Below are 24,287 nucleotides of genomic sequence, written 5' to 3'. Positions count from 1 at the left end.
AATCAAGGAATAATAAAGAATTTTATCCCCAAAAGTATTAGTATGCCACCTCATTAATCGATCAAAATTGAATCTTCTAATTTCCGGCAGGACGATAAAATTTTGGTCGTACATTACAAACTTTAGTGGTAATCCTTATAGTCGTCATGGCCACCTTTCATGGGCCTATTTATGTATTTGGGGAGGGCTGCTGGTAAATAGTGAAAGCTTGTCCAAAAAATTTGCTGTAATTATGCTAATATAATGTGTTTAAAACCAAACCATCATCTGATATAGGGGGCCTCGAGTGGCCGAGTGGTCTAAAGCGCTCTTCGTTACGGATCACTGCCATCTCACCTCTGTCTGGGGCGGATCGAGTCTAAGATTCAGCCAATGTGGGCATGTGAGAAAGCTTGCCAGTAGCTTCTCGTGGGTCGGTGATTCTTTCCGGGGTTTTCCGGGTTCTTCCTCCAGCATTAATACTGGCCGAAATGTATAGCCTATCGTGTGCTGAAAAATGGCGTTAAACCCTACAACAACAACAACAACATCATCTGATATATCTAAATATATTGGCTAATAAAACGTTTTATATGTCAGGAGAACGCATTTAAGACTAGTTTTGCATAAATACCATTGCGGAAATGTGCTTTGAATGCGAAATGAATAAATGCATACAGGTGTAAAAATCCAACTTCAACAAGAAATTTTGCATGAGTCATTTGAAAAGCAATACATTCGATTTATTTTAAATTGCCAAACAATGTCATTGGGTAATACGGAGGCATTGTTTTACATAATACATTGGGTAACAATGTCATTGGGTAATACAGAGGCATTGTTTTAGCGTGCCTCCCATTTATCGATTGATATCAGAGTTCTCTCTTCTCCAAGACGGTGATGATATTTGTTGTGGTTCATTACATACATTGATACTAATACAAACCGGCACCCTGAATATTCGACGAACGCAGATATATTTTGCGCTAATTACGCTATTATGACCAGACATGCTTCCAAGTCTGCAAATGGCAGGAATCTTTAATTTCTTCACGTTTGTGATTCTCTTCACGGAAGGGACACTGACTATCGGTGAGTATATATATATATATATATATATATATATATATATATATATATATATATATATGGAAATCTGGTTAGGTTAATGAAGATTCACCAAAATCTTTATGATAACGAACGTTAATGTGGTACAACAAAACCATATGAATGTCTTTAATCTATGTTTGATCAACTAAATAGTTTAATTATATTCTATATCTTTTACTTGGCTGGCAAGAATTTTGCTGGAAAGATAGTTATTTTTTCGGTGCAATAGGAATTTGTCTGAAAGAATTTGGTTTCACACAATCAACAAAGATATTTATTTTACGATTTGTCTAAGCGAAAACAAGAATCATATAATAATCATGTTATGCTATAATTTAATATCGCGTTAAATATCTTTTTTATGGCCTGAAGTGTTCTCTCTTTCAATTTGATTGCTGTTATTCTTTACCCTTGCAAGTCGAAAAAAGAACGAGATTTAAAAAAAAAAATAGAAGTTTGGGTGGAATCTCTGGAAGAGAGGGAATTTGATGATAGAACTTATAATTAAATCTGTCCTTGGAATGACTGAACAAACTGTTAAAGACTGTTGGAAAATTCGTCTTAAACCGCACGGCGCGGAAAGCATTTACGAAATACGGAATTGAAAATAATTCATTATTCCTTTTCTGTCAGAGGTAATATTTTTTACCCACTATTGAATTAGCGTATTTTATTCAAAATCAGTAATAGTGATGAAGTGTTTATAATGACACATCATTAGAGTACATATCTGAGGGTAAGTTAGACACGGGTAAGACAATTAAAAGCATTCGTTTGTTATACTATTGTACATGGTGTTAACGAAATGCATTTGAACTGGAAGAACAAGTTGTGTCCGTCGAACAGTTTCATTGCATAAACATTATTAAGTTCGTAAAGTGTGGATTGAGAATACAACTGTAAATAAAGCGTTGCCTTAACCAATAATTTATACACAAAATTTGCAATAGATTTCAACAAACACTGCATTTATTTTATTTGTTACTATTTGGGGTCTAGCGACAATAAAACTTCCTTCACGTATTGTCTCAATCAGAAACATCTATGTTATATTACACAAAAAGGAGACATTTGTGATACAATCGGTAAATGCATATATAGGGGTGACAGAAAGAGCAGATATGCATTCATTCCATGATGGAGTAAAATTTGTGAAGATATGACTATATGTATAAAAGATATTTTCATCCTAACACATAAACATTACGATTAGTGAAGTGGGGGGGGGGGAGAGAGAGAGAGAGAGCATATCCTGAGCGGAGCTTAAAGAACCTTTTACATAATTTATATTTCATAGTCCACATTAATGCACTCTACCATTAAGCCGATCTAATTGCATTTAATGAATGAATGAATGAATTAATTAATCTATTTTTGCGCTCATATATGAATCGAGAAACGTTTTGCAAACGAAGCGGATCATATTGAAGATTGAATCGAAAAACGCCATTTTTCGGTCATACTGAATTTTGTCGTTTCATGTTTCCCTTACGTAAAAGAAATAATCTTGTCAATCATTGTAATCAAATGCTGCGTCTAATAATTAACAGACTTTATATGTAATAATGTTTGTTTTCCTAATTATGCATGTTTTGTTTTGTAATTCAATTCAGCTTGCTTTTTTTTACCTTGTCGTTGTATGTGTTTTATGTGTTTTCTAATATTGCAAAGGGCTTCGAACGTCTAAAGATTAGGCGCTGTACACATTATTATTATTATTATTATTATTATAAAGACAAAGTAATAAAAAATTCTTTTTAAAAGTACGTTAAACAGACCAATCTGTATCTAATTGGGCATGAACATATGTAAACACAGCGAACAGCATCCGCAATTTGCATACAGCCAATCAGGATAAGGGAAGCAGTTGCCTGGCAACAAGGCACAAACTGATTCTTGGTCATTAGTTGATTGTATAAGCAGCCTCAGTCAGAATATGTAATCACATGACCCAATGGGAAATCCATTGTGGCTCAAAATGCACATGATTATATTGCAACATTAATTTCGATTTGTTTAATTACTTATGTACTTATGCCCTTCTATCTCGATGCTAACATTTTGGAGTAGCCTCTAATTAAGCCAGGTAGTATATACCATTCGCTTTTGAAGAATGGCGGTTTTACTCCTTAGCTTTTAAAATATAGTCTAAAGTTTAATGAATAAGACAAAAATGCCTACTTAGCAGGAACATTTGTGTGTGTACATAAATGTGTGTGTGTGTGTGTGTGAGAGAGAGAGAGAGAATGTATCGTTTGTGCACCATATCAATACAGGAAGCGATGAATTTGGGTTGATAACAGATGACAGATGGTCTTTTTCTTCCAAAGCTAAAGCAAGGGGACTACCCGTGTTTTAAAAAACGGGAATCAGCTGTTATCGATATTATTTTAAAAATGATCCAGCACGAATCTCCTCAGCAAACGCTAAATGAAGTTGCCGCATCCAATTTAGACCTTATATGTTTGATCGACATCTTCTTTGTATTTGTCTAGCGTTTGTGGATTAATGCCCGTGTGTGCATATACCAGAGAGAGAGAGAGAGAGAGAGAGAGAGAGAGGGAGAGAGAGAAAGAGAGAGTAATATTCTCTGGAATGAGTATGCCAATTAGAAATCATCATAGCTCATATTTTCTGAAACTCCGATGATGAACCTCACCTTTTCGCTCCAGCCAGCTTAAGTTTTGCTTCATTGGGGTATCATGGTTTAGCTATAGTTAATTCCTTCCAAATACACGCATACCAACTCTGTAAATATAGAATAGATTCGTTTCAGCTGATTCTCTTCCCGAAACTTTGACGAATATGACGGTATTGACAGCTTTATCGTTTTCAAGAGTGATGAGGATAGCGACCTAACTTTTTAGAACAATCAAATAGTACATTACTTATTTAAATTGTTTAAAATAAATTTATAAAAATTAGAACTGAAGAGAGTAACAGCGTTTCGTAAAGAAATCGATTTGGTCACTAATTTTCAAAACATAAAAATGCAAATCTGTAATATAATATCGAAATATCATTTAATCTATAAGCGAAATAAACGAGTCAGTCCCCTAAATAATCCACTCATCGTGACCATAACAGGTATTAAAATGTTATAATGCACAAATAACAATGTACCTTGGAGTAGATTTGGGAATCTCAATGCCCTGTCTCCGCCACCTTGTGTGGATTCAATTTTGATGTTTTCTAATTTTTCAAAGTTGCCTTAAGTTAAATTTATTGGGTTGCTGTAAATTCACATCAGTATGCATTATACGCCGTAAAATATGAAAGAGGTATGCAAGTATTTACCCATAGAGACATCTATTTATCATTACGCCACTGGCAAGACGTTTCTTATCAAATACTCTTTGATTTATACAATGATTTAAGGAAGAAGACGCAATGAAATAATTCATTCAGTAGAAAGTGGACAGGTGCCCTAACGTTGTTGCCATTCATTTTTCATCAGGAAATAAAGAAGAAAACGATAACACATTTACGGCTATAATGAAGGATATCAAAGTTAAAAATTCAAACGCAGATCGTAAATTGGTTTAATATCTTCCTTTGCTTGTCTAACGAAATGAATAATCATAAAAATGAATGCTTTTATAGACCCTGTAATCAGATCGCGATCTTCGCGTGACAAGCTGATTTAGGCACTAACCTTAATTACTCATTCTTACGTTCTTGTGTAACTCAGGTCTATGATTTCAGTATTTTTTAAGTTAGATTGACCGAGCTACTACAACACAATCCTTCATCTCATTACGTAGCTACGAGTGTCTCTGAATAGTTGCTCATAGAGACAATCTTATGTCAATTATTGCTTGAAATATTCTGATTAGTTATGACAATATCAAATTTATTATATTTGTTTTAACTGGAAAGAATGATTAACAAAATTGTCAGCTGTTTCATTGCTCTCTACCTCAATAATATATTCTCCCAAATACAAAAATACCGGACCGCTCCGGTGGCTTAAGGGGTTGAAGCGCCCGTCTTGGATGAGGGAGGAAGCGGGTTCGAACCAAAGACTTATCAAAATTGTACTAGCAGTTAGTGTTAGAACTGGTGTCATGATAATGTGACTACGTGGAACGTGATGCTTCAGTCCTAACAGCACTATAATCTGCCCCACTGCAGACATGTGACTGAATTTTGTTTTAAAGCTACGTTAAAATCCCTGCCCCCCACACTCACAGTAAAGGCCCAGGGTATGGAAATTAAGACTGAAAAGAACCATACAAATGTTTTGAATCTGGGAAAATCACATTCTTTGCTGTAACGTATATAATTAAATCAACGATGCATATTGTATTACAGTGAACATATAACTACACATGTTAAAGGATACCTTCTATTATCCCACCCCAATCAATTATGCTAAAAATTCGAATGGGACCATATACCATTACTATTACTACCATATACATATCTATGTAAGATCCGTGCCAACCAACATGTTGGGAAAAACATTGATTTGAGAAAGCCAATGAATAATCACAATAGCCACATTCGCAAAACAAATATCAAAGCGAAGGTCACCAATTACTGACAAACAAATACCCAACGGTCCTTTTTCAGGGCCACCCACTTCTCTCGAAATGAGATAGTACTTCAGTTGCCAAAATCAATTAAAAGTAAAAAAACCCATTCTAACCCATGATGTATGTGTGTGAGTGCGTGAGCGTAGGTACATATTCGAAAAATAAAAACGAAGAGACACTTACGTTTTCTGTCTGGTATATTCTGGTACAAATTTATCGCCTCTTACAGTAGCTAAAGTCTTGGGCAATTTTCTTGCCAGTGATTTTGAAGATAACATGAGTGAACCAGAATCCAGACCCAGAGAGTATACACCTAGTCAAAATTCACCACCATTAGTAAACCCTGAAAAGTTATATCACATTCGAGAGACTGAAAAACGCACTTCTAGAAAATTTAGAACGAAGGCATACAAGTACACGGTGAAGTTTAAAGATTTCAAGTCCGACTTACCGTTGGAGAAAGCAGAGGGCTTAATCACCAAGGTGTTGGATTTTTTGTTAACCACACTGAAACGACAATGACAAGCCAAAGAAGACGACCACTTGAGACTTTCCATTTATCACGATAGTCTGAAGTCCCCCGTTTTGATCGAGTTTAGTAGCCCAGCAGAATTGACACCTTCCAAAGTCATAGACAATATTAAACACGTGCAACAATCCAACGGTAAATTTCACATCACCGCTGGGAAAGCTACATTTTTTTATGAACCACGTGTCTCTTCCCCAAGGGACTGGACGCAAAAAGGTGTTGTTGGTGGACAACCTTCGTAGCACCAAAACAAGTCTCGTCCGAATTAACAACCCTCAAGACCAGATGTGTTTATCCAGGGTCATTGTGTTTGGACGAACGTATGCCGACAAGAACGACACAGTACAATGGAAAAGAGCCTGTAAGAACATTCTAAAATCGGACCGAGCCAAACAACGAAGTGAAACAGAACTCCTGTCACAGCAAGCATGGCTATGAAATGACACCCTATGGCCTTTCTGAAATGCAAAAATTGCAAGACGTCTTGGCCCGACGTTACACCTTGAATGTACACCCTTAAGAAGTGAGCGGACCGTTGTTGTTTCAAGACAAAGATTATAAAGAAGGAAATTGCATTCACGTCTATTATCACGATGAACATTTCGATGCCATCACCAGTATGGCCCCATTCTTGGGATACAGTTATTACTGTGAAAAATGTGACTATGGCAATAACAATCGAAAGCAGCACAAACATTGTGGATCAAAATGTGAGGAATGTTTGGCCTCTAAGCCGAAGGACAACCAGGAGTGCATTGCCCTGCTTGTCAGCATCGCACTTTTATCAGCCCTGCCTGTTACCAGAAACATCTGAAGACACAAGGTTCACAGCAGAAACGTGCTTGTCAACTCCTGAGATTGTGTCCCACGTGTGTACAAGGCATACGTACCAATAGTGCCAAGTTTCACTACGTGGAGGAAAGAAACGATATCACATTTGTCACCAAATCGTGGAACACCAATGCTTCATTCAAACATACCATTCCAAACATCAAGAGGAAGAAGATGACCAGAAGAAAGGCAATTTCATCTTTTTCGATTTCGAATGCATGCAAGAGACTGGCATTCACATTCCTAATTTCTGCGTGGCTCATCGAGCGTGCGAGAAGTACATCCAAGAGCCTATCTTTAGTCATTGCCCGTACAGCAGCAAGATCCCCGGAGGACGTGAAAACTATTTCGGGGACCGATTTCGCCCGATGGATCTTAGACCCCATCGACGAAACGTGGAGCCAAGAGGACATCGAACGTTACAGGGTGATTGTCATCGCCATGCCACGGTGATGGCTCACAATTTCTCCGGATACGATTGGCAGTTTCTTTTGTGATACTATACGGAACAAAGTACCGAATGTCCGAAAGTGACTTTGAACGGAGCCAAAATCATTTCCATGAAGTGGGTCAAGTACAGTTTAAAGATTCGATAAGCTACTTGGCCATGCATTTGATTCGAATGCCTAAAACGTTTGGAATGACAGAAATGGCCAAAGGCTAATTTCCGCACTTTTTCAATAGCGAAGCCAATCAACACACCGTTGTACCCCAATTGCCCGAGGCTCACGATTACGACCCAGACAACATTCGTCCGAACAACGAGAAACTTTCCACGCTTGTTACCAGGCTTACGCCTCTGACCCCTTCGACAGAAATGTTAAAGTATTTTTGTTCTGACGTGGACATTGTTCGGCGTTGCTGTGGACATTTTCGGGAACTGTTCATGGAGCACGGAGGGATCGATCCTTTGAAAGAAGCCTGCACCAGCGCCAAAGCGTTTCCTTAGTGTACCGTCAACGATTCATGCCTGAAAATACCCTGGCTATAATTAGTCCTCAAACGACGAACTTTTTCAAACGTGAATACTCAGTCAAAGCCTTACGCTGGCTGCATTACTTGTGCGACAAGGAAGACAAATGGATTCAGCACGGCCGCAACGGAAGTGGCGAGAAAACCATCTGAACATGTTCAGTGGATGGCTGAGACTTAGAAAACCCAAAGATCGTGTACGAGTTTAACGATTGCTTATTTCACGGATGTCCCTTCTCTTACCCTCAACGTGGCACTAAAAATCAGTTTTTAAAACGGACCATGGAAGACTTGTATCATGCTAGTTGTCAGCGACGCTTGAAGTTAGTACAGCAAGGATACCAAGTAGTGGAAATGTGGGTACCCGAATACGATCACCGTGTGAAAACCGATCCCGAGTTTAAACACATCGTGGAATGTTACAAGCTGGCGAACCCACTGAACCCGAGGGATAGTTTACATGGGGGACGAACAAATGGCACCTGTTTGCTGTACAAAGCCGACGAAGAGAAAAGAGAAAAAAAAATCAGATATTTGGACGTGTGTTCACTGTATCCTTACGTGTGCAAATATTGTCGCTTTTATACAGGGCACCCGCAATTGCTGCCGGAACACATTGACCTGGAAAACATTCGACAATACGAAGGCTTGATCAAATGCAAAGTTTTGCCTCCAACGGACTTGTACCATCCCGTGTTACCTCACCATTGTCAAAGAAAATAAATGACGTTTACCTTGTGCCGTACTCGTGCCGAAATGTGCCATCAAGACAGACATTTTTAACACACCCAGGAAGAAAGCGCCTCGACGGGAACATGTGTCAGCATATAATTGTTCGATGCTCTGGACTGGCGTTCAAACTGTTAGAAGTGAATGAAATTTACCACGTTCCCAAGACAGAACAGTACTACAAGGGTGATAAGACTCAGAAAGGCATTTTCGCAGACTATAAGGATGCCTTTTTGAAACTGAAACAAGAAGCCAGCGGCTATCCTTCCTGGTGCCACACTCCCAAAGATCAAAAGAAATTCAAAGAGAAATACTGGGATCAAGAAGGTATCACTTTAGACCACATCGAGAAAAAACGAAGGAAGGCGATCGTTTGCTACAGTGATGTTAAATTGGAGTATTTGACAGAATTTCCCGTCACTTCCAAATGATTCACTACAAAATCAAATAATGAAACACGTGGACGTCGTTCGTGAGGATTTGATCCAAAAATAGCTTACGGATAGGAAAGGATTACCTACTACTTTGAATGTTTTACCTAGAACAGGATTTGTCTACTTGGTACCTGGGACCTGATTGGGATACGAAGTACAGTGTTTCAGTTGTGGCCCTAAGTTGCGAATGGATCTATATATATATATATATATATATATATATATATATATATATATATATATATATATATATATATATATATATTCAGCTATTCTGGAACATGCTCGATGGTCTCCGCACTGTCTTTACGTTTCTATATCTTTTCCACCTATCACACTGCGGTACATTTATGACGGTACCTTAGAAAAGGTGGTACCATTGTCCAGGAAGAAAAAGAGGAAGACTTCCAAAACTAGACATAAAAAAGGAAAGATGTACATGCTCGAGAATTCATTACGGGTAGTATAAAAGTGGACAACGTCCAAGATCTATAGTTGATTTTCATTACTAAGACCAAACAAGAAAGATGAATCCTTTTAAACAAACATACTTCATGTAAGTAAAGCATAATGGGAACTTTGTTACAACTACTACTACTACCACAACATTTACCATATAAACTGGATCTATTTGCCATGCCACCCACTAGTATGTCAATGCAAGAATCCTAATGGGTCGAAATTCTTCCATTTCCTCATTCAAGGACTCAGAACCAACTCAAATTGAGGTTGAAATCAAAGAACAGCCCGAAGATTACATCGATCTGAATAGCAGGTACGTGTACGTGAAAGTCAAAGTTCAGGATCGGACTAGATATCCTATAGACATTGAGACAGTAGCTCCGGTCAACAAATTTATGCATTCCTTGTTCAGCTCATTGGATTTGTACTTGAATAACAAACTGGTCAGTAGCAGCATGGATTCTTACCATTATCGCACCTACCTGGAAAATCTCTTGACGTACGGAAACGAGGCCAAGAACACTCATTTGGATGCTTGCGTGGTATGGCAACCTGACACACCAGGTCAGTTTAACAACACTGAAGTGGATGTAAAGAAAGACCACAATAAAGGATTTATAGAACGACGAAATAAAGTCATGTACAAAAAGAGATTAAAACGGATGGATCGTTTGCATTTGGACGTGTTGTTACAAAACTATTTGCTGAATGGCGTGGATATCAGGCTGAGATTGAATCTCAGCAGTACCGCTTCCCATTCAATGGATGCAACTGATAACGCGTACAGATCCAAATTCGAAGAAGTCAAACTCTACGTACGACGTGTGGAAGAGTTAACTAAAGTGGGAAACGATATCAGACACACATTGAACAGAATGACTGCAAAGTATCCATTACGATTCTGGAAGTAAAGACTTTCACCATTCCCACAGGACATCACTCTATGATCGAAGATCATATCTTCCAAGGGCAGTTACCCAAACGTTTAAATCTTGGTATCGTGAGCAACACGGGCTTCAACTCAGTCATGAATGAAAATCCTTTCCATTTTTATCACTACGACGTATCTAAGATTGAAGTCAGTCGCAATGGCAAGACCTTGTGTACCAGACCCTTCGAACCTAAATTTGGTGACAAGAAGAATTACACGAGGTCGTACTTGTCCCTGTACAAAGCAACCGGACAGTTATGAACCAACACCAGTCACGGCAATACGTACGAGGAATATTCAGGAGGCTACACTTTGTGGGCTTTTGATTTCACTCAAGAGCAAGGCAGCGACGTGGGAAATTTCTACCCTGTAAAATCAGGCCAGATACGAGAAGAACTTCAGTTTGTTAAACCTCTACCCCACACAGTGAACGTCCTTTTGTATTCCGAATTCGACAATACCATATAAATTTGATAGAAATCATTCTAGACTATTATAAGCTATGGAATACTGTTATCTCTCTTTGAATGGTAGATAATCTTTTGCTTGGGAGGAGACCGTTGAAGTATAACCCCAAGACAAAGACGAAAAGAACATAGTGATGAAGTCCAGATGTCCAGAACAAGAACAAGTCTCCTGTTTGCCAAACACCTGGCCGAAATTATTACGGATTGATCAAGAAAGATTGCTTTGGATGTCAAAACGATCATCCCAGTCAAATTCAACACGATAAATGTCTGATGCTGAGTCAAGAAGAAAAATTGGACGAGTATCTGGACGAAGCTTGGTGTCTCATCTCGGAAGAAGACGTGTTGCATCAGTGGTATAAAGACTTGCGTGGACATTTCTTTCCTCCAATAATGACTTTAGAGATCTATCGCATCGAAGTTCTCTTGGCTCAGGGTGCAGAGACAAAACGAAGAAGCAGTTGCTTGTCAGACATTTTCAAACAGAATGCCAGGATTGAATTAATCACTTATCATTACCTTTGAAGAAAAACAATACAAAAATGGATACCTGGGAACCTTATTACCTTTTGACCCAGAGTTCTTACACTGCTTCTTGGAATCCTGTCGTGTGTGGTAAAGATAAACTACCTCATCGTAAACCTCAAGACCACCAAGCTTATGTCATCAGTATGGACGACAGTCCTCTCCCAGGAACCCACTGGATAGCCGGCTACTTTCCTAAAGAAGGTTGTGTTGATTATTTTGATTCGTATGGCTTGCCCCTTTGGAAGACGATATCATTGACATAATGAGAAGGAATGCTCAGACAACAATATTTAATCATGTGAAATTAGAAGGCACATATTCCATGGTGTGTTGACAATATTGTGTGTATGTTCTTCATCAACGCAGTCTTGGATATTCTTTAGAACACTAAGTGACTTATTTTGATCTTCATTCTTCTAGAAATGATGTCAAAGTAGATCGATGGTTTTGTGACAATTTTGGTTATCTTTTGTCTTTAGCTAGGAAACGTGGTGTAAATCAATGGCTCAATGACTTCCAACAGTGGAAGTTTTACTTCATTTCACAACGTTGTCAACCTTGTCCAAAATAGATTGTTATTTGAAAAATATGTTTGTTAGTTTATTGGATTGTTAATTTAAAAAAAAAATCATTGTTAATTGTTGATTGTTAGTTATTTGAATACAAATGTGTTTTGAAAAAAGGAGTATGTGGTTTGTTTGTCATTTGTATCATAAATCATGCTCTTTGACTTCTATCTATCCCTCAATCAAACTATTCTAAAGTTCCGACTCAAAATATATAACTTGGCGAGGGTTCGAACCCGCGACCTCCCGCATCCGAAGTGGATGCTCTAACTTCTAGGCCACCAAAGCAGTCCAATACAGATGAAAAACCTGCCATTGATAAAAAGGATCAAGGTATTGTATCCACTCACTTACAAGTCGAGCCAGTCTTCAAGCAACAAAGATCTTGGTGTGCCGTACCATAATGCACCTGCAGATCAGGGTGTATGCTGTTTGTTTTATTGATTACTCCTAGCAAACTGCACAGACCATGATCTGTTGGTGCATTATGTTACAGCTGATCTGTTTCTGTGCAGTGAACGTTTGGACTCGTAAGTGAAAGTATATGATACATAGTATCTTAAATGTAGTGTACCAAAATATAGCTAAATCTTAATGCCATGCATTTTGAAAATTATGTCTTTTCTACCTTTAACTAATTGTAATATCTGTCAAACTTGATTTCAGCTGAAGCAATATTTTTTTGTACATGACTCTACAATGCTTCTGATTCAAATATGTTATCATTTGCTACATAATGAAGCAAAAGTTTATGTTTTGTAGATCTTTATATGTGTATATTTTTTAAGGTTCGTTTTGTGTTAATATTTTGTTCCCTTATTAGCACACTCACTTCAAAACTAATCAGATTGTTTTATATCAGTTTGTAGTTTTCAGTTCTAGCATGCATTTCAAGCCTAAAAAATGAGGAATGTGTGCACAGCTTAATGTTCATGATAGATTTATGAATGTAACTGTTCTTTTCATCATCATATAAAAAGTTATGATGTCAGCTATTGTTGATATATTAACAGATCTCAATCATTTCTTTGTGTAGTTCCTGCAGTAGCCATGTTTAGAAGGCTAGAAGAAATGACAATAATAATAATAATAATAATAATAATAATAAATAATATACTAATAATTAATAATAACAATAAACAATATTAATTATTATTAATAACAATTAACAATAATAATAATAATTAATACTACTACTAATAATAATTAATAATAATAATTAAAATAAATAAATAAATAATAATAATAATAATAATAATAATAATAATAATAATAATAAATTGGACTTAGAATGTCTAATATTTGTAAGCTCTAGAATATTAGATGACACATTAAAATATATACAGCAACAAGCAACGTACAAAAATAAATACCATAAATGTACAAAACAAATACATGCTGACAATAACTGAGGAAGTAAATATTAAGTCTTCAAGTCTTCTGGTAGTTAAAATTGATGAGTTTTATGAGCACTTATGAATGAGAACACAGTGTCCTTGTGTCTAAGATTTATGGGCAATTCATTTCACGTAGCTGGGCCCAGGTACACAAAAGAACGTTGTCCATATCACTTCATTTTAACAGAGGGAAACAATAAGAATACAAGTGTCGGAAGCGGGCCCCAAGTAGCCGAGTTGTCAAAACAACTCACCGTTATGGATCATTGCCATCCCACCTCTGTCTGCGTGGGTTCGAGTCTCGGGCTCGGCCAATGTGGGTGTGTGAGAAAGCATGCCGGTAGCTTCTCGTGGATTGGTGGTTCATTCCGGGGTTTTCCCGGGTTCTTCGACCATTTATTCTGGCTGCCATGTATAGCCTATCTTCTGCTGAAAAAGAGAATTGAACCCTATAACAACAAAAATAACAAGTGTCAGAAGAGGAGTGCAAGTCTCTAGATGTGGCGTGTACTTGGGTGAGGTGAGTCAGATAGGTATACAGTACTACTTCGAACGTTCGCGAGGTTAGGTTCCAGAACCAGTCGTGGATCAGGAGGAATCCCATATGTTTGGTACGAGTCACTAAAAATGCTAATAAATGCTTATTTCTAGGGTTTAAACCCTAAATATGACCCAAATCATGCTCCCAAAGCACTTTAATTTCATTTAAAAGTTAGCCTAATACATTACCCTTAAAAAGAGAAATAAATGGTTGACGTAAAAATAGAGTACAGTATCGCCTAATGGGTATTTGCCACACTAGCGCATTTACAGTACGGTACATGTATACTAATATTACCCCTATACTAATTCATTGGCTGCCGTTTTCTTTTGCACTAACAGAAAGGTAAAACCAAGTAACGAATGGAACTGTAAACTTAATGACTGACGTTTTCTTTGTCATTGTCAGGAAGGTAAACTAGGTAAACTACATATGTCACAGAAGTCATATAACGAAGGTACAATTCAATAAAATAAAGAAAACATGTACGCAGAGGGTACCAAGGAAAATTTCGCGAATCCCTGAATTCGCGAATCCAGAAACGCGAATGCACGAGGTATTACTGTATTGGACTGTAGCTAGTAAATGAAATGTAGTATAGTGAACATATTTTGTTTTCGATTCTGGATTGAATGGATAGCTAGTGAAGGCTACAGAGCACGGGGAGGTGTGCTCAGTTTTTTGTTGTATTCTTAGGATGATTCGATCAGCCATGTTATGAACGTTTTCAAGTTTCTGAAGTAGATACTAAGATGAATCAAATAGAAATAAATTGCAATAGTCCATTCCTGAAAGTTCTAAGGAAAACAAAAGTGATTTAGCGGCATCAGCTTAAAGAAAACTGTGAATAGAACCTTGCATATGTTGATTATATGTTGGTGTAATGAGAGCGTCATGTCAATAGTGACATCTAGGTTTCATACTGATTGTGTTAATTTAATGTTTATATTGCTAATGCTTAATGATTGTTCGAGGTAAAGGATGTGAATGAGAATGTTTTTTGTTTGTGTGTTGATCACAATGGTTTCAGTCTTATCATTCGTATGCAGTTTGTTATATGTCATCCATGACTTCACATCAGAAATGCACCTCTCTACACCTTGTATGGTAGCCTTGACTTCATTCGGGAAGGTAGATTTGTATATTTGGCAGACATCAGTTTACAAATGATGAAACACCAGAAGTAGATTCATGATACTTGAGAGAGGATGAGTGTATAGAATGAAGAATACAGTGCCGAGAAAGAGAGCCTTGTGTAATACCAAAACATAGATCAACTACTACTGGAATATTTGTTTTGGTGATATACAATGTAGTATTGTTACTACATCAGGTTTTAGAGATCACAAAACCAGTGCCTGGAAATAGGGTAATGTTACTATATGGGTTTTGGGGGATAGTTATGCAGCATTGTTACTGCACCAGTTGAAATATTGTTCTACATCAGGTTTTAGATATCAGAAATCAGTGCTTGGAAACAGGGTAATGCTACTACATGGGTTTTGGGGGATGGCTATATAGTATAGTTACAACATCAAGTATTTTAAGTCACAAATCAATTGAAATAGTGTGATGTTGCTACATGGTTTAGTGGGATAGCAGGAGAGCTATGTAGTATTGATACTACATCAGGTTTCAGGCATAAAAAATCAGTGCTTGTAAATAGGTTAATGTTACTACATAGGTTTGGGGGATAGCAGGGGAGCTATGTAGTATTGTTACTACATCATTTGTAGTATTGTTAATGCATCAGATTTTGGAGATTACAAAATCAGTACCTGGAGATAGTTTAATGTTACTATAGGTGTTTGGTTGTATGCTATGTAGTATTGTCGCTACATTACGTTTAGGAGATCACAAAACTTCTGTTCTTGGAAACATGGTCTGGAATTAACCATGTAGCATTGTTACCAATAAATTAATTTAGAAAGGACAAGCAAGCAATTCCATTTTTATTCTGACAGCCATTTTAATTCAAAACATACTGATAGACACAAGAGCCCTCTCGTCTATTATTTTTGCACGATTGTGCATTGTTGTATGTTTTGTTTTAAATTGTCCATATTGACTGTAACATGTAGGAGCACAGAATGTTTCGTAGACTTTGTGTTTCGTTTTTATTCTGTATATCTAAAATGTTTTATATCTCTGAGGTATAGCTTGTTTAACTAGAACATTTGAGAGAGAGAGAGAGAGAGAGAGAGGATATGTATTCAAACTATTTGGTATTTCTTTTATAAGACATCCGACATTCGCATATACCATACGTTATAAATGATTAAATGTCCATCGTACAATATTTCTCTGCTCATGTTTCACACTGCAATAGTGTCTGCAATTACATTTGTTAAAAAAACATTGTTTCACCGCTGGTCGACATATGGAACGGAATTGAAAACATACTTATCGCAGATAGGTGCTTATAAACTGTTTTTATTTGTCTCCAGATACTCAGATAGGTATTTGTAGTACTTGGAATTTGGACTACGATTCAGTGAATAGTCTCGATGCATCTGTTTCATTGTGGGAAAGGAATGACTGCTCGAATATCAATTGTGCCTTACTGTGTGAGAGGGATCCATCGTGCATGTCCTACTTCCACCACCCTTCTCTTAAAAAATGTCTGGCATCTTCGTCATACAAACGTGGACTCCCTACAGATAAAGCAATGCAGCAAGGATGGAATTACTACACTAGTAAGTTAATTACAGATAAAGCAAGACAACAAGGATGGAATTAATACACTAGTATGTACATTCCATTGAAATAGGATTAACAAAAATATACATTTGTGTCAAGTAATACAACTGTTCCTAAGAATTCATTCTAAATATTAAATGTTACAAATCTTATTTTTCAGCACAATGCCATTATATTAGACAACTGACTAATAATATATATCTAAGATATAGCACCATTATCGAAACGAATTTACGACTTGAATCAGCTAGATAATGCTACAGGACGAGTGATTAATACAGTCTCTGGAGATCGTAACACCATTAACTGACACATTATATACACTCATAATACATTAATTGAACGAATTTTGTGTTTGGCTTAAAGAGTGTTTGATAAGTTAAATGACATTATGGAATAACGACATTAATATGGACAAAATGACTGTACAAAACTATCCACGCAAGTACTTTTGTAAAACAGGTAATAATTGAAATGTGTATTCAGGGGTTCTGTCAAACCCATCAAAATTTAATTTTAAATAACTAACATATCATACAAGTATGCGTCCCTCTTTATTGGGTGATATTTATTTAAATCAATCAACCAATCAATTAATCAGTCATTTTCTCATGCTATAGAGAGTTCAATAAACAGTATAGGAAAAAAGATCAGAGGAAAAGAAATGTATCATTTCCTATTGATGATTGAAGAGAGAGAGAGAGAGAGAGAGAGAGAGAGAGAGAGAGAGAGAGAGAGAGAATGTTGGAGAAAGAGAGATAACTGTGATATTGAAGGTAAATCCACTAGGTATAATTAATTACAACTTTTATCTCATAAAAAGAGGCAGAATTTGATAATTAACTAGAATATAAATATGCAGCTAACATTCAGGTAGAATTTTCCTGACTTGTTTATTTACAGAACCACAGCACTGCGATAACGGCTACATTTTCATCCAGTCACTGGGTGTGTGCTACAAATATTACAAAGTTGAAAAATCTTTTGACGATGCCATGAAGACATGTGAAGCGGACGGAGCCAAGTTGATGATCATCAGGAATGAGGATGAATTCAGATTCGTCCAGCAAAGTATTCTACTAAGTGATCTCACACATTATATTGATAGTCAAATGATTTTTAGGCAATATAATATCCCAATTCTGATTCAAATAGTTTAGATTCACACGCACTCAAGCAACTCCCGCCATTCACATCTAATAATGCGTTTTTTGAACTCTGCAACAAGGTTTTTGTTGATTTGTTTCTTTTAATGGATACTATAACTATAGATCTTTATAAAAAAGAAATATTTTCATATATATTATTACAACACTTTTATGGCTTGGAAAATGGTTAGGTCAGGCATTAAATTATAAAGCAAACAACTTCCAATGAACTACACCAGAGTAAGACATGTCAAGATCTGACTGGTTTATTGTTCGTATTGATACGCCTGCAAATTAGGTTTGACTATTATGTGCATTATATTTTATAATAAAATACGAATGTTTACAAACTTTAAAGATTGTAAGTATATAGCCAGTCAGTGCAATGAGTTATATCGATTTTGGAAATTTTAAGGAAATTCTAACACCTTGGTCATTTTTGCGTATCATGTCTTTTATTTGGAGTCTGGCATATCATGGTGCCAAAGTCCAACAAAAACGTGTTGACAACACAAAACGCATTTTGAGTGAATATGAAAGTTTAAAATAATATTCTCAATCTTATCGTCCTAAAAGATATATCTTTGTCATTACACTCTCTGCTTCAGTCTGTATGTCTGTCTGGCTCTCACTCCTCTCTCTCGATATATATATATATATATATATATATATATATATATATATATATATATATATATATATATAACGAGAGAGAGAGAGAGAGAGAGAGGAGGGAGCACTAGGCAGACATACAGACAAACCTACCTGATTCATCATCAAGCACCAAATTACATAACACAGAAAAACACGGTATCTACTCAAACAATATTCAATAATACCCCTCCACCGAAATCACCAAACGATGAAAAAAGATCTCAATGAACTAGGCATCAAAAAGGGTCAGATGACTCCATAAAACTATATAATAGGTTTGGAGACATTGAATACATGGATGCAGAAGAAACTTCACCATGTGCTCAAGGAGAATCAAGGTCTACCACCGAAAAATTAATCCTGAACTTCCTCCACAGAAATAACCACATAGATTGCCCCAGTGAAGGGTCTAACCTTGCTCCACAATCTCAACCTTAAACTTATAATGAAGAACACCATCATATAATGGAACTGTCGAGGACTAGTCCAACTACAATGATATTCTTCTGCTTTTAAACGAACATAATCTCGCAGTACTAGGCCTCCAGGAAACATTATTGAAAGATACGAATAACATTTAAACACTACTCCATTTTTAGCATCTACTTTAAAAATATTGACATGGCCTCAGGAGGAGTTTCCGTTGATGTGACCAATAGGGCTCATCATTGCGTCATTTCTTTAAACAAAAAATTGCAAGCCATTGCTGCAAGCGTCACTCTACATCGAGTGATTACCGTTTGTTATATTTACATAACGCCAAACTCCAACCTACTATGATATGAATTAGACAACCTTGTTCAACAACTGCCTACTCCATTTGTTCTACTCGGGTATTCTAATGGCCATACATTTAATTTGTCAAACCATATAAGTAACAGAGGCCAAAAAGTAGAAAACTTCATTTCTAGACACGATTTGTGTCCATATAACGCCAAATCTCCGACGTACGTACATCCAGGAACGGGTGTATACACGTGTATTGATTTGACAATTTATTCTCTTTAACTGCTTTGGACTATGATTGGAAGTTCACTGGTGACCTTCACAGCAGTGATAACTTTCCAATCCTCGTTGAAAATGAAAACTCTACAATTGATGACACAATTCCACAATGGTATTTAAACAAGACCGACAGGACCAATTCTGAAACACTCTATAAAACTAAGCTCAACAGTGATACACGTATTAACCTTAATGACCCTATTCAGCATTTTAGTTTTATTTTAATTGCGATTGTAGAAGAAGATATTGCCAAGTCCTCGCCGAACTGTAAAAGAACCCAAAAATCATTGGGTCACTAAAGAATGTAAAGAAACCGTCAGACACCGCCGAGAAGCACTGAGAAAATTTAATAATCGTCTGACTACCGAAATTGAAGTAAGTGCCGTATTCTCCGGGCCAAAGCAGGCCGCAGAATCAGAGAAAGAAAACGAACATCACGGAAGATATATATTTCTTCTTTAACTCTCGTTCCTCTATAAAAAAGCTTGGGACACGACTTGCAAAATAAATGGAAAGAGAAAGCACAATTCATTTCGATATTTGAAATTGAACAATACAATTTTGGTTCAAAACATGACATAGCAAATATACTTGCTGACCTTTTCTCCAAACATTCCTTATCATCTAATTATTCAGAAGCCTTCTGAAGAACAAAGAATCAAAAAGAAAAGTCGCGCTTAAAATTCATATCCAACAACTCGGAAAGTTATAAGCAGCTGTTCTCATTATCGTAGCTTATGGAGGCTTTAAACTAGGCCCATGATATATCTGCTGGGACTGACGAAATACGTTACCAGTTTTTGCAACACTTTCCAGAACCATAAATAACATCTCGTTTGAAAATCTTTAATGATTTATATATTACTGGTAATGTACCTAAGGTTTGCAATGAAACAACAGTAATACCAGTTCCCAATCCAGGTAAAGATATCACAGATCTTACCAACTATCGCCCTGTTGCACAGCTGTGTGTGCTTATCAATGGAACGAATGATCAATTCTCGGCTTGTATGGTACGTGGAGACATAATTTAATATCTCCTTTCCAAAGTGGTTTTCGATATGACCGCAGCACAAACGACCATTTGGTTAGATTGAAAATATTTATTTGCGACGCTTTATATCAAGAAGGAAGATTTAATAGCGGTTTTCTTTGATTTAGAGAAGACCTATGACTCAACATGGAAGTACAGGACACTGAATGACCTGCACGATCTGGGTCTAAAAGGCCGTCTGCTCTATTTTATATCAAACTTTCTCTCAAACAGCGAATTCAAAGTAAGAGTGAGTTCTACCCTTTCAGGTATGTACGTGAAGGGATGGGTCTGCCTTAGGGCAGCATTCTATCTGAAACGCTTTTCAACATCAAAATGAATAGCATCAACAAGTGTTTAGTTTCTGGTGTGGCTTGTTCTCTGTACGTTGATGATTTATTAATTAGTTATCGATCAAAGCATACGCATTCAGTTGAAAGACATCAACAACAAAATATAAAAAATAGCCAATGCCAACGGTTTCGAATCTTCAAAGTCAAAAACAGTATGCATGCATTTCTGTCAGTTACGAAGAAACAACACTTCTAGGCATTATCTTCGACAGAAAACTGACCTTCATTCCACAAATAAAGAACTTGAAAGCTAAAGGCTTGAAATATCTTGATTTACTTAAAGTAGTAGCGCACACTGTGGTGGTGATAGAAGAGTCATCCTCAATTTATATAGAACGATTATTCGCTCCATAATGGACTATGTTTATGGTTGTTTATGGTTCAGCCAGAAAGTCATATTTGAAGATGCTTGACCCAGTTCATCATCAAGTAAAACTCGAACTGGGAGCATTTAAGACATCCTCATGCGAAAGGCTCCTTGCTGAAGCGAAAGAACCACCTTTATTATATCGTAGAGAAATGCTTTCCGCACAGTATGCTCCAAAATTAGTATTAAACCATCTATACCATGCTATTGCGCTGTATTTCAACCAAATAATAAACATTATACCAAAACAAACCAAATGCCATACCTTCCTTGGCATTAGAATATCATCCAGCCTTAACGGTACAAAAATTGATCTTTCTGAAATAAAAAAAAAACATGGAAATTCTTTTGAGACAAACCCTTCCTTCTTCCACAAGTCCTATCATGTACTCCTCAACGAACTTAAAAACTACACAAGAATATATACGGATGGATCAAAGTATGAGGAAAAGGATGCTGCAGCATTCGTTAGTGGAAAACACAACAAAAGTTCGCTTACTAAATGGTGTATAGATATTTCCAGCCGAAATCAGAGCAAGGTCTATTGCTCTGCAATATATGGAAAACAAACGTATTTGAAACATCATCATCTTCTCCGTCTGACTATCAGTACCTCAATCACAACACAAAAGAAAACTGGAAAACACAGTCCTGACCAAAATTCTGATACAAAATGCTGAGCTGAGCACCTTCCACAATATAGTATACTATTGGTTACCCAGTCATATTGGTATTAAAGGTAATGAAAAATCAGAATTGAAAATGTGAACATGTCCACGTTTTGGTTTATACAGTAGTTACGACGCTATGGTCTTATATAAAATCCTTCTAGTTTAGTAGAATTGAATAAATGACTTATTTTTCTAGAATACAAAGTGGGAATGTAAAATATACTTCTGTATTTTGAATTAACACCCATGTAATTTTAAAGTTCTATCACAAGTCCAAGATCATAGAGTTTTCTGAATGAATTACAGTGGCATTCTAAATGAATTACAAGCTTGAATGTGTTGAAGCTCTAATAGACTTCAGAAAGTTCTTGTGCCAAGAGCCAAAGTAATATAATCCAGAATATATTTGAATGGATTCGCAATAATTCCAAACTATTGATTTAGCCCTAAACGTGAATGAACATATTGTAATTCTGCTTATTTCAGCACCTTATATAAATCCTAACACAAAATAAGATGACCAGGATATGAGTCATTTCGAATGGAAATGACCATCAAATTCGTATATAAGTTTAGATCTATTGACTTAATTGTATAAAACAACCAGACAAATATCTGACAGACCATATAAGTTCCAACGGAAAAACCAATATCCTAATTTTAAATTCAAGTAAACATGTTATTTACAAATGATGATGATCTTTACGAACAACCTACAATCATGGACAAAAGTGTAAGACAATACAGATATATAATCCAAGGAAACACGTTAATAAATTCCAATAATATATTATGTTTTGTTCATTTGCTATTGACACAATAGGTGCAATTACATTTTCTCATCAACAAATATAAATATAACTGATATCCTGTTGATGTCACACACACAGGTATGAAGACGCACACACAAATATACATACACACAATCTTTTATTGTAGTATTGATATGTAATCAAATTCTATTATTGCAGTTACGAATGGAGCACTTACTTTTATCGGACTTCGAGCCATGGGTGTAAACAGAGAATGGAAGTGGTGGAACGGCCAGTTAGCATCATATTTTGCCTGGAACAAACTTCAGCCAGATAACTTTGACGGTACTGAGAATTGTGTTGTAATGTACACTCAATACTCGGACGTGTCGTGCTCTACCTCGAGATACCATATTTGTCAGAAGTTTATTTAGATGTCAGAAGTCTATGGATGTTCATATCATGCAATTGAGAGAATATTTACATACATATTACTTACTTTGTCTAAAGAAAGCATATAGATATATTTGAATGTATTCACGTGTTTCCAGTGAATGCAAAATTTAGATTACACTCAGAAGATATTTAAATCACGTAAAGACGTTGATTGGCAAACATTTTGAAGCATTTATCCTGTAATTGTTTAAAAATTAGTAAACTTTAAAAATTTATATGTTGGTTCATCAAACATGTAAGCCCAAACATGCATGCTATCTTTAAGTTGTGTTAGAAGGAGCAAAATAGCTATAATCGGACATGATCACGGAAATCATTTCTTTAGCATTATCGGTGTTCACTTAAGAGAAAGTAGATGTCGAATCGGTATTGTAGACATGGTTATGATATTATACATGCATTAAATTACAAGAAAACGGTTGAATGGTATCAAATCTCAAAACCATCTTTCCTGACCCAGTAGTTTAAATAAGGTGAGAATGGTTACGATATGAGCAGATAAGGTAATTCAAGACAGTTCAGATGAGGTCAGGTTGTATTTCTAGTACCAATATAAATTATATGCTTTAGATTATTATTTTGATTATGTATTGTTTATATACAAGTTCCGTATAGGAGTATATTTACCAGTAATTTAGCCATTATGTGATTATAGATGTAATGCATTAGCTATGTACTTATTGGCTTTAGCTTTGGATTTGAAGTGTAAATTTTATATATATATATATATATATATATATATATATATATATATATATATATATATATATATATATATATATATATATATATATATATATATATATATTCTTATGAATCCTAAACACAGTTTGGTCTCCATTTCTCTTTTAATGAACACACAGGTGTGTTGGTTATATCGGTCAAATATTGAAAATTTAAATAAACAAATATAGAAATATTTATCCAAAATAAGAAATCACATCATATAGAAAGCTTCTGAAATACCCTTTTATGCAATATCTTTTAACATAAAAAGTTTTGCCTACTACAGTTAGATATCATGTATTCGAGCTTGCTGTAGTAGTCCTCATTATTCAAAACATTTTAATTTTTTATTGTTTGCATTGTTTATTATTCTTGTCTGCTCTTGAACACATATTTTTAGAATAGTCC

The 24,287-nt window shown here is 36.0% G+C and overlaps 1 protein-coding gene across 1 annotated transcript; it reads left to right on the top strand.

The window, feature by feature from the left end:
• Nucleotides 1–923: 923 nt before the first annotated feature.
• On the top strand, nt 924–23,850 carry LOC149788733 (C-type lectin lectoxin-Lio3-like). Its single transcript, XM_089975760.1, has 4 exons — nt 924–1,071; nt 16,462–16,710; nt 17,618–17,785; nt 22,917–23,850. Exons 1-4 carry the CDS (start codon nt 990–992, stop codon nt 23,129–23,131), a joined length of 714 nt encoding a protein of 237 aa, XP_089831886.1. The 5' UTR covers nt 924–989; the 3' UTR covers nt 23,132–23,850.
• Nucleotides 23,851–24,287: the final 437 nt, after the last annotated feature.

The sequence above is a fragment of the Sinohyriopsis cumingii genome, chromosome 11 (assembly GCF_028554795.1).
Source record: "Sinohyriopsis cumingii isolate HCF-2022 chromosome 11, ASM2855479v2, whole genome shotgun sequence".
Lineage (NCBI taxonomy): Eukaryota > Metazoa > Mollusca > Bivalvia > Unionida > Unionidae > Sinohyriopsis > Sinohyriopsis cumingii.
The sequence above is the reverse complement of the archived record's forward strand: the minus strand, read 5'-3'. Positions and strand labels throughout refer to the sequence as shown.